At 28.0% G+C, this 12,738-nt stretch overlaps 1 protein-coding gene across 1 annotated transcript; it reads left to right on the plus strand.

Annotated features, from left to right (window-relative positions):
- Positions 1-5,903: 5,903 nt before the first annotated feature.
- On the plus strand, positions 5,904-8,128 carry LOC129966565 (innexin inx2-like). The gene has a single exon (XM_056081019.1). It carries the CDS (start codon positions 6,135-6,137, stop codon positions 7,266-7,268), a length of 1,134 nt encoding a protein of 377 aa, XP_055936994.1. The 5' UTR covers positions 5,904-6,134; the 3' UTR covers positions 7,269-8,128.
- The last annotated feature ends 4,610 nt before the right edge of the window (positions 8,129-12,738 follow it).

Here is a 12,738-nt window from a genome sequence, read left to right on the forward strand (position 1 = left end):
AAGCAGGTATGCTTTTCATCTCGTCATATATCTTTTGCTGACAAATTCTATACATTTATTAAAATCTGTCATTTTTTTTTTTACTTATGCTAGATTTACATATTCATTTTATGTTATTGTTACGAAAGATCTTCTAAACTATAAATAAAATATTTTTTTATAAAATATTTTATACACATAAAATTATTAATTAAAAATATAATAAGTTTTATATGAATAGAAAGGATTAAAAAACGATCTAATCTAGATTTATAAAAAAGAATGATTTAGATAAATTTTCTTAAATCTTTTGGAAAATCATATTTGAACATGAAATATATATATATATATATGTAATGATATTTTAAACTCTTAATTTTAATTTAATTAATATCCAAGCTTTTATCTTAATTTAGCCTACAGTAAGTTCATTCTCTTATTTCGTGATCCAATTCCACTTTCTCTACTTAATTAATTCAAGAGAAGCTTTATAAAATTGCTTAGTCAGCTAAACAACGATATTTTCACACGCTCGGTGTGAAGGGGTAAAACTGTCCAGTAAGCACATTCTTTCTTAAAAGATCCCTGTGTTTCCCTTACATGTGACTGACATGCGTCAGAAATCCCTATCAGAATCTTATTAATATATTAGCACTGTGAAGAAATATTTTCCCTATCGAAATCTAAGGTTATATAAGGCGAGGGATAATTTATTTCAGCCCTTTTTTCCCCACTCCGGCTTTTGTACTGCTCTGTGACGGACGTCTTGTCCGCGTCTCTGCTTGTAAATAATTATGCTTTCCCGATGGATATTAAAAGAATTTAAAAATGTAAAAGGAATCTCTTCACTGTCTTCAAACTGCATCATGCTTCACAACAAATAATATTACATATTAAAAAGCCGACAGGATTCGAATTTGTTACACACACACACACACACATATATATATATATATATATATATATATATATATATATATATATATATATATATATATATATATATATATATATGTAAAAAGAGAAGAAAAAACATCCAAATATTAAACTCGACTTTTTTTCCAAAAGAACCAATTAAATAAAGAGTAATTGTCCAGCACATTGAAATCAAAATGACCCCGCGAGTGTTCGAACGTTTCAAAAATGGTTGCGTACTCAAGTGTAGTGAGTAGACAGCGCAAGCATGATACGCTTCGCAGGATATTACTGATTGTTTATGTCGGGATGCACGTGTGGACAATGGCCTTGGGATAATCACTCACCAAATGAAGGAACAGATTTCGCAACAGCGCTCAAATAAAACGAGAGTAAAGTGCTTTGTAGTAAGAAAATAAAATTATTATTTGATTATTTATTTGAGAGACTTTATATTTTCACGATTGCGAAATTGATAAAAGCTTTAATGTTCAAATCAGAAAATTTGAGGAATGTTTGATAAATAGAAAAAGGCTGTTGATTCAGAAACAAAAAGAAGTCGACTTAAAATTATTTCGGTTCTTAATTTTCCAATTTTGATTGTTAATTGTTCCATTGAAAAAGTTATTAAAATAATGAAGCAATCATTTTGATTTCTGACAATATAGATAAATCTTCTTCAATAGATGTTTGGAATTTAATCTAAAAAATTAGATTTTTAAGGAATTGACTATTTTAACCTCTAAATAATCTACTAAAGAATGTAAGTTTGTATTTCATTGTCACCTAGAGTGACTGATTACATTTGGCACAAATTTATTTTGAAGGACATAAATGTGCACCTCAGAGCGATTTTTTAAAAATTTTAATTAATAAAAAATTAAAATTTAAAAAATTATTTTTTATATGAATTTAATTACTAAACACCTTTTTGACTTTTTAAATTAATATTTAAAAATATTATTTTTTTATTTTACACTAATATTTTTCATTTTTGTAAAGAAGTTCGAATCGATTTTATTGGTACTACAAATATTTCATCGATATTTTTTCTTCCATTATTGATGATAAAATATTTAGATGTCACATTTTTTTCAAGATGATTAGATTTCTATTTAAAGTATACTTTTAATAAATTTATTAAAATTTTGTTGTACTAATAATTAAAGTTTAACTTCACAGGCAATCAATAATGAAAATCCTTTTTTTTACAACTTTAGAAGAAAGTTTTACATTTGTTGCTACTTATTGATTTCGTTTTCAAATTAAAGACTCAAATTCTTGGTGAAATTATAGAATTAGGAGATACATAGGGAGATATTAGCACATTGTAAAATTTGGAGATTACATAGGGAGATACATAGCACATTGTAAAGAGCTGTATACGAATTCTAAAATAGCACGCTTTACGCACGTATCAAAATTTGAGGTTTAAAAATACTTTTTTCTGAAAAAGCCCTTTGGAACAAGCTACATAAAATATTTCATTGTAAAGTAGTTCAGTAATTACCAATTCCGGTGAACCAGCAGAGTCATTAAATGTGGCTCATTAATAATAATTCATAAAATCACTTGATTTGATCAATTTATTTTTAAAAAATTCAATAGATGAAATAGTAAAAAACAAATATTCCCTACTTTTCTGTAAGTAATATTTTGCTTATTATCCTTTTATTTTTCGTTAACGTGTTTACTGATACTGACATATAACATGCTGCAGAGATCGAGCACTTGATAATCTTTAGTGAAAATATTCACACAGATGCTGTTCTAAACCATGGCAATCACGAAAAATAGCACAACTAATAATTTCAATGTTTGTAATGATAGAGAAAACATATTAAATAATTAAGTGATTTTTGCTGAAAAAAATGATATAAGCAAATATATTAAATAATTAAATGATTTTTTTCATTGAAAAAAATGATAGAGCCAAACATATTAAACAATTAAGTGATTTTACTTTCACTGAAATAAATAATAGAGCCAAACATATTAAATAATTAAGTGATTTTTTTTTTTTTTTTTTTTTTTTTTTTTTGCATTGTAAAAAATAATAGAGCCAAACATATTAAATAATTTAGTGATTTTTTTCCCTGAAAAAATGATAGAACCAAACATATTAAATAATTAAGTGATTTTTTTTCATTGAATAACGATAGAACCAAACATATTATATAATTAAGTGATTTTTTTTCACTGAAAAAAAATGATAGAACCAAACATATTAAATAATTCACCGATTTTTTTTTCACTGAAAAAATTATAGAAGTAAACATGTTAAATAATTATATGATTTTGCACTGAAAGAAGTGCTGACAGTAATCGTTATAAAATCAGATATCTTGGAGGATTATTTATAATTATGCAGTTAGTGTTCTAAAGCAGAAAAATCATGAAAAATAGCATAACTAGGAATCTTAATGTTTATTATGATAGAAGCAAACATATTAAATAATTAAGTAATTTTTGCTGAAAAAATGATATAAGCAAATATATTAAATAATTAAATGATTTTTTTCATTGCAAAAAAAATGATAGAACCAAATATATTAAATAATTAAGCGATTTTTTTCACTGAAAAAAATTATAGAACCAAACATATTAAATAAATAAGTGATTTTTTTTCACTGAAATAATTATAGAAGCAAACATATTAAATAATTATGTGATTTTGCACTGAAAGAACTACTGACAGTAATCGTTATAGAATCTGATATCGTGAACGAATGCTTATAATTTTATTACCAAACTATTAAATAAATTATATTTAAAAAACATAGCATTTCTTTCAATGTACACGATATCCTTTATTATTATTAAATTTTGAGAGGCATGTATCAATACTATTTGAGAAGCCCTACATCATTAAGAAATTTCTGCTCCTCCCTCCCTCCTTCTCCTCTAATTACTTTAAGTAAACCAGTTTACAAAAACTTCACAATAATTTTTAATAATTATAATAACATAGAATATTTGGTCAATTTTAATTAATAAAAAAACCTTCCTAAAAGACATTTATTAAGAAGAATATATTTACGGACATGGTACTGCTCACAGCCGCTTAAAAGTATATAATAAAAAAGAATATTTACTCTGCTAACATTTAATAAAAATACATATCAGTAGTAGTTATCATATAGGCAAAAATCATATGAATTCAAATAAATAACTGTGAGTGCAGTTGTCAAGTGAAGTACAAGGCTTAAAGAAACAACTTCAAATTTTGAAGAAAAAAATGCTTCTAATCTTGCACTAAATTCACGTAAGGAAATACATGAATTTAGAAATGAATATAAACCATTTTATAACTTAGTCGCAGAAATTCTTGACAAATACATTATTTTAATATCTTCTGTATCAAACAACTGTGTTTTGATAGTGTACATTCATTTTAATGAAGATCCAAGGAAAAAGTATTCAGAATGTCAGAAATTTTTTGGAAATTAGAATGCGGCATTCATAAATACTGCATAGGGATGCGGTATCTACAAAAGGTGAGATCCGAGAAAAATGTCATAATTTGTAGATTATTTATTTAAAAAGAGAGACTTGTAAATATCTTCTAACGAAAATGTACTATTTCTATAATTAATTATTCAATAATCAGTTTATTCAATAAATTAAAAGTTAATTCATTATGATTAGCTGAGTACAAACCATTATTTTTCAATATTTTTATTCCGAACGTTCTTTATAAATTACGTTTTGATCTTACTAAAAATCTTATTTTCCTTTATTATTCAATTAAATAGTAAAACTGTATCTAACACTAGCCACCCTTGAGACCAGTTTGTTCACCCGGAATTTGCTTTCATTGTTATTACATAAAATAGAATGGTTTTATTTTTATTTAAAACTTTATTTTCTTATTTGATGAAACTGAAAAATATAAATTTAAAGGAAACATTAAATTGCAAATTATTGCGCATACAAATTAGTGTGTATACTACTACGAAATTAATCTATAACCGGCTACTCCGAGCGCACGAAAGCACGCAGAAAAATCTGAATGACCAGCCTGTTACAACAGCAACACTGGTTGAGTCCTAAGGGTCATCACTGGCCAAGGTACAACCCTTACCTTCGGAAGTGCGCCTAGTAATCGATGGGAGGAAGCCGACCCCCCACATTTTCCTGTGCCCATCAGGGTACCGAGAACCAACCACCATACCGGAAGCTTCTCATTCTTAATTATAAGGACCCCGCCCCCTCACACACACACAGTGGGAGTTACTAAGAAATTAAAGCGGAAGCATAAATGTCACTTCCAAACAAAAGCATTTTTCTCTTAATTTTAACAAAGGCGAACCTATGCGAATAAATGCATTGACGAAATAATAATTTTGTTTAAATTTCGTCATAATAATAAAGCCTTGTTGGAGACTGTACTTCCAATTTAAATTGAAAAATTATTAAAATTAGAGAAAAAGAGAATGGAAATAAAATTGGTATTTAAAAGTTCATTTTTGTTAGATAATAATTTTAAAATTCATTGAAATAAAAATTGAAAAGTTCCATTTCTATACTGTGGTTGAATATAATTTTTCTCAAAATAAATCGTTTCAGATTCTAGCTCTTTAAATATGAAGATAAAGGATCCTTAAGGGGATATTTTAAAAGAAAGAAAGAAAGAAAGGAACTCAACTAAAAATTAAAACAAGCAAATAAGAAAACGACACTACATATAATAATAAACTAACCTTTTCTAAACTTAAAATATATATTTGAAATGCAAGTTTTTATTTTCCTTCGATATAGCACAAAAATAAACAATCTACAAATACTTGCTAACGTTAAAATGAAGAAATTCCTTCAGAGAAAATTTATTTCGCGACTGTTTCGTTTGTAAACGCAAGCCTGATTAAAATTCACTTTCGTCGTGTTTCGTTTAATTTGAGATACTCATTGTATGCTACAACACGAAAAAGGAAACTCGAAGCAAGAGCATCATTGTTTTGTCACAAACAAAAAAAAGGAAGAAAGAAAGATCCAAGCATTGTGAAAATGAAATTTATGAATGGATATTAGTTTCCGCTACTGTATGAAACGAGAGGGATTTCTTCTGCTTTCTCGCCAAATACACTGAGGGCCATCTGTGACAATATACCTTGGCGACGAAGGTCATATTTCAGGTTTTCATCTCTGAAATGTAAACAATCCTTAACTTAGTGCACAGAAAAGTCATTCGTCTCGGAAAGCGCTCTTTAACTTCCTCCCAAATACGCAGAAAATATAGAATGGGGCGCAGTATTTTCAACAATATGCTTTTTTCTTACAAATCTCCAACAGTGGATAATTTTGTTTTCTGGTTAGTGCATCGTTTTACAGCTGTTAAACTGTTAATTATGAGTTTAATTATAACGTGCAGACTTGCTTTTGGTGATTCTTTTACATGCTCTGCTTCTTACGATGCTCTACCTCAGAGTTTTATGGACGCCAAGTGCTATTCTGAGTTAATAGTTTCGTACCCAGGTAGTCCCAATCCAGTTATTCAAGATCGTGGTTATTCTTCTAGGAATTTTGCAAACGATGATACGAAAAGAGAGCAGCCTTTCTACCAATGGGTCAACTTGGCTCTTCTGGTTCATGCTGTGATATTCCATTTACCCCACCTGTTATGGAAGGCTTACGAATCTGGTTATATAGGCAGATTAACAGCTGGTCTTGAAGTAGCTCTCAGCAAGGAACAGAAACGGAATCTTGAGCTATGTTATTTAGCGAAATTCCTTCTGATAACTCAAGGAAAGCATAAAGTATACACCGGAGTTTTCATTTTCTTTGAAGTATGTAATTTCATCGTTTGTATCTCACAGACTGTGTGGTTAGTGAGTTTCTTCAACATGAATGATGCACCAAACTATCTATCAGTTGATACATCAACATATTCTGGATATCGGAATTACTATTTTCCATCAACTAGTTTGTGCAGTATTACCAAATACTCGGCATCTGGTGAACCGAGAAATATGGATGCGGTTTGTGTTTTATCATTAAATGATCTCTATATGAGGTTATTTTTATTTCTTCGTGCATGGTATATAATCTTGATACTCGCAACAGGTGCTGTTCTAATTTACAGATTAGTACTGATACAGCCAAAAGTGAGATCTCTGATGATTCGGACAGTCACTCCGTTAGTATCGAAATCAACTGTCATGTCTGTTTGTCATCAGATGTCGTACTGTGATTGGTTTTTCTTGATGGCAGTGCAAAAAGAATTGACCAATGCGGACTTTTCTAAATTGATTGAGAAGATGTTTGCCGTATCTCAGAATACAGGTAAGGAGCATGAAGAGACTGATGACAAGTCATCAATTTACGAAGATAGTCATAAAGAGTTGGAACTGTCACCCCGAAGTACACCTCTGTAGAATACTGCATAAAAATATAAGAGTTCGTGGACTATTTTTGGAAAATATTAAAAAGCTCTTTTAGGATATATAATCATAGAATAAGTATAACATTCAGAATATTTAATATATTCATTGAATTAATCATTTGAATTGTTGTGTTTCAGATAACAATGTCCCAAAATTAATTAAAATTTCCCATAACTATCTGAATTTATTTTTTAAAAAAATTTCTTAAATAATAATTGGAAAGGAGAATCTCTGATTCTATAGATAAAATCCTATGTTCTCTATTCTAACTCTAAATTCTATTCTCTATTCTATAGATTCTATAGTTGAATAGTTGACTCTATATTCCTGAAAATTATTTTTTGGTGTTTTACTAATCTATATTTTTGTACAGTGCATCAAATCAATACAAAATTTGTTTTTATTCTATATCGTTGTACAATAATTAAAAAAATAACATATAAAATATTTTTTAAAAATAACATGTATGCCAAAAAATTAATTTAAAAAAATTATTGTGCAAGTGTTCACATTACAGTTAGATATATCTAACTGTATCAATATATTGATATCTGATTTTTATATTAATAGAAAAGGCTTACAATTGAAATTTGAATTTAATGATTTAAAAGTTCATATTTATATAGCATTGAAAATGCTCTGTTATAAAGAAGAATAGATACGACGTGGAATTGTGAATTATTCAAAGATTATAGCTTTTGGTTTTTAATTTCGATTAAAACATTGTTTTCCAAAATTTAATGTAATTTATATAGACAATATATAAAAATTCATAAAATCAACTATTCGAAAATTTTGATTTTAGAAAATATTTTCAATGATGGTTTGTTACTCAAATTATGTTGAAGATATCGATCTCTTTATAAAACATATTTATTGAGTTATGTTAAGTTTATTCTGTTATGAATGTTGTTAAATATACATTTGTTTATAATTTTATACCATCTCATATACGGAAACTTTAATATGTTAAGTACAAAGTGATATCTAGTTATCAAGTTTGTAAATACCAATAAAAAATTTTTTTAAATGTGTTTTCAATGCATATATCTATTAATTGTAAAAATGCTAAATATCTTCCTGAATATGCTATAAAGCAAGTCAAATAATGACGCACAGTTTATTTCATGTTAAAAGCTCCTGAAAGAGCATAAATTTTATTTCTTGGCCTCTTTCTAACATAAAAGCGGGAAAATGAAATCAGTGCTGTCATCCTAGAAAACGGTAAAATTTTCACAATAGGAAAAGAACATACCTTTTATTTGATGTCCGTTGAATGAAATTCTTAAGAATATTGTTTATGGGAAGTGAACTGAAGTTGCTTTCTGTTATTGCTTGCTGTTGCTTGCTAATATTGAACTTTTTGCCGTGAGCGGGTGGGGGGATTCTGGCGATACTCTGAAGTATTAATTTATTGTTTATCTTACGGAGTCTTCTGTTATAAAATCCTTCTGTTTAAATAATTGTAGGAAAGTAATGTCATTAATTATATTATTACGATTATAAACATTCCTATGTATTTACAAAAAATAATCAAATACAAACTATGATGTACTGAATCTAATTTTTTTTATGAATAAATCAAATTTTTCATAGATATAAAGCTTTTCTTTACTAAGGAGAATTTGTTGAAGGAAAATATTTGAAGCTAAGTTAAATTTCTTCATTGCTTGATTTATTTGATACACAAAAACAATATTTTGAACAATATATATTTATTATATTTAATACACAATGTATGTTTATTATATTTTAACTAGTTAGCTTTGTTATAAACTGGATTGCAAAAATTATTGGAGGCGAAAAATTTCAATTTAATTTTTATATATAATATTTAAAATCTTTAATATATATATATATAACACGAACTATTTTAGAAACCTTATACAGCTGTATTCATTTTGTTAAACGTTTTTTTAATTTACTATCATATCTCCTATATTTTAAAAGGAAATGTAAATTTTATCTAATCCAATAACTAGTTCATTGGATCGAAATATGATCATGAAAAAAAAAACATAAAAAAATAGAAAATATAATCATTCAGAAATGAAGCTTTGTGTGTACTACAGAATTAATTTAAAGCCTTCGATTTAAAATATTTTCATCATTTCTTACTTTTGTACCTTATATTACATTAGAATTTTAAAGAACTCAAAAATTTCATTAAAACATGTTTTAAATAGAAGCTTTTGACGGACAGCTGATTTGCAAGGCAATACTGGCTATATTTAATTTCAATTAAATTGTTTACATATGATTTAGGTCTACGATTTTATTATATTTCCAGACATTAAAGTTATTTTATTTTAAATATCTTACATACGTTGTGTTCATTGGGTGAAGGAATTTTTCTAATAAAAGTCTGCCCCATGACAATATAGCGCTATTAAAAATAAAAAAGTTCTGCTCATCTTCTAAATTTCATGGAATTGTAACTTCACGTTTTTTTCGTAAAAACCTGTAAAATACACAAATAAAAAAAAATCTTTCTTCTTTAGCTTTCAACAATAGAAGAAAATCAAGCGATTAAATATTTGATGAATCAATAAACACAGTTTAAATTTCAGGTAAGCAAAATAATATTATCGGAGATTAGGCAGAAAAATGTCTATATATATAAAATGCAATCGTGCGTAACAAAGAAATCGAGCTTATTACTAATTATCAAATATAAACAAAATATGAAGAATTTTAGACTACTTCATTAATTGAACATTTTAACAGCTACACTGCTTCAAATGCTCCGGAGCTTCAAAATATTATTAAATGTGTTCTGGAGGTAATTCCTCATGTCTCCAAAGAGAACATTCAATCTGAGGAAAGAAAATATAAAACTTAAAATAAAAAGTTCAATTAAGTGCAAAGATTGAATGCTGACTTTGTTATCCATAGAATATTATTCGTTTTGTTGGGAGGGTTAAGTCGTGCTCCAATGCTTTGTGAAGCGAGGTTGGTTTATAGGTTCCTAAAATTGCAAAAAGGAACGGATGCTGTATTGTCGGTAGTTTTCTAACAATACGAACTGTTGGTTCTAAACACCACACTATTGCCCCATCAGCGAATATTCGTTCAATTATTGTAAAATAAGAATAAATTTTTATAAACTTACGATGTTTCAGGGATAATCTCCCGGACTTCTCAGCAATTTTCAAAATTTTTTGAAAAAGTTGCATTGTTTTGGTATATTTATTGTACTTTTAAGTGGATGTTCCAATTAATTTTACCATCTACAAAAATTCTGAGGTATTAAAGCACGGGTTCTTAGTATCCGTTCATCATGTCAGCGAATGGTGGATACCCTCGCAAGATTTCTGAGTAGAAGGCAATTACTTTTATTAGCTCAAATTTGGAGTTGATTTTTTCTTGTACAAAAAGGAGAAAATATCTGATGATTGATTAACTTGATATTCTGATTGAACTATGGGAGAATAAAATAAAGTCGTCTGAAAAATTCTGAATGCTAGTGTTAATTGGCTAGTTTTCTTGAAGAATTTTATTGGCTGTCAAGTCTGGGTTGGTCCACTGCAGCAGCCCAGTGAATAATCTTGTTTCTGATCCTTGATTGCTGGCCCTTCACTGGTATTAAGAATAACTTTCCTGCTTTGGAGAAGATTTTAAAAATTGTTGATTATATTAGTTTGGTATTTACTTTTGTTAAGATATGATTCTATTGAATTGTATTGAATATTATCAAACACTCTTTTTTTTTTCTGTAGATAGAAATTACAAGTAAGTGGTTGTTTCTTTCCTCTTGTGAGTAAAATCCAAAAATTTCATGCTGACCATTTCTGTTGATTTCCCCTCACAGAATCCATACTGAGAATTTCAAAAGCTATTATTTTTTTCCAAATGGTAATTGAAACTTTGAGTTAGGAGTTTCTCGAGAACTGTGCCAACTGTCGATTGATGAGACATAAGACGGTTGGAAGATGCTTGTGCTCTTTATTTACCATGTTTATGAAAAAAAAATGTTATTTTCAACGCTAAAAGTATCAAGAAATTTAGCAAATTTGAGACAGGTATTGAAAAGTCTCATTAGGAGAAAAGGGATGTTAGGCAAGATGATGTTGTGGATGCCATCCGGTTTTAATGTTGGAAGGATGCTGGGTACCCATGGTGAATTCTCCTTTGGGGAAAGGGCGGTCATCTGATGTGTTTGGAGGAGTGTTTGTGGAAAATTATTCTTTGCGATATGGGGAATACTTTTTCCAGAATATTTTGAGCAGTTTTAAGATGGCCTCCTGATTTATTAGGGGTATTTGTTGAGCTGGCTGGATAGTTTTTCTGAATGCCATCTTGTAGTGATTTCCTTATGGTTTTGATGCTTTTGTCCAACTTGAATTCTTCTCTTTCCTAACTTTCCACATATAATTTTTCAGTTCATGCTTAAAATGTAGGACGCGGGCCGTTTCTAATTTAGAGAAAACGCTCTGATCTGATCATTTCCATCTTCCAAAATGTATCTAAGTCAAATTCCCTAGCTCTAGCTTTAATGGTTTCTCCAAATGAAGAATATAACCCCAGTCCTCTTTATTGTTTTTGGCAATCATCTGTATCACTCCAAATATTCATTGTATTTAATTTGAGACAAAATTCTTACTGATAACTTGATGTTCAAGATTCCTCTAAAAATACTTTTAAGTATCAAATTATGATGGATATCAAAACTATGTTATTTTAATGTAATTGTATCTGTTCTGTTTATTCTCTATATGAATCTTATTAATAATTCAAGTACTATGTCATCACAGCTATTAAAAGCTTTAGTGTCTGAATAACATATTTGAAATTGAATATTGACTTTTCCAATAACGTTATTTCACTTTCTGATTTTTCACGCAAACTGTTCAGATAATTAGTAAAAATCTTTCAAATATGGAAGAAAATCTCTCGATCAAATATTTGATAAAAAAAATATAAACGACTTAAATTTTGTTGCAATAAAAAAAAATCTATTTTTAAAAATTATCCAGATTTTTTTTTTTATTTCCCAAATTAAAAAAAAACTAAAATGTTATCATTAAAAAGACAGTTTTTAAATATTAAAATAATATAAAAATCAATTTTGACAATAAGATTTTAAGAAGGAATAACCAAAAATCTTGCTTAATTTTTAATTAAATGAAATTCTGGTTAAAATTTCAAAAAAAAAATAATCTCTAGGTATACATTTTAACTCTTCAAAGTAGATCTGCTCTTGGTATTTTTAGATAAAACAATCTTTTTTATAAAATATCAACACACACTTTCATATTTTCCTCAGGTTTATATTATTTGTGGATATTAATGACAAAATAAAGAAAACCTGCACTATTAAGGTTATTTTTTTAAATATACGCATCCATACTTATTCATCATCGTAACATCATTGTGCTGTATAAAATGGAAATGAATGATATAATATTGATTAATTGGTTCAAGAAACAATCACAAATAAAATGGGGGGATCATTCCCATT

Source organism: Argiope bruennichi, chromosome 1 (genome assembly GCF_947563725.1).
Source record: "Argiope bruennichi chromosome 1, qqArgBrue1.1, whole genome shotgun sequence".
NCBI lineage: Eukaryota > Metazoa > Arthropoda > Arachnida > Araneae > Araneidae > Argiope > Argiope bruennichi.

Bases quoted from the DNA above. Each gene is read 5' to 3' on its own strand.
- LOC129966565 (XM_056081019.1), top strand. From the start codon at position 6,135: ATGGGGCGCAGTATTTTCAACAATATGCTTTTTTCTTACAAATCTCCA.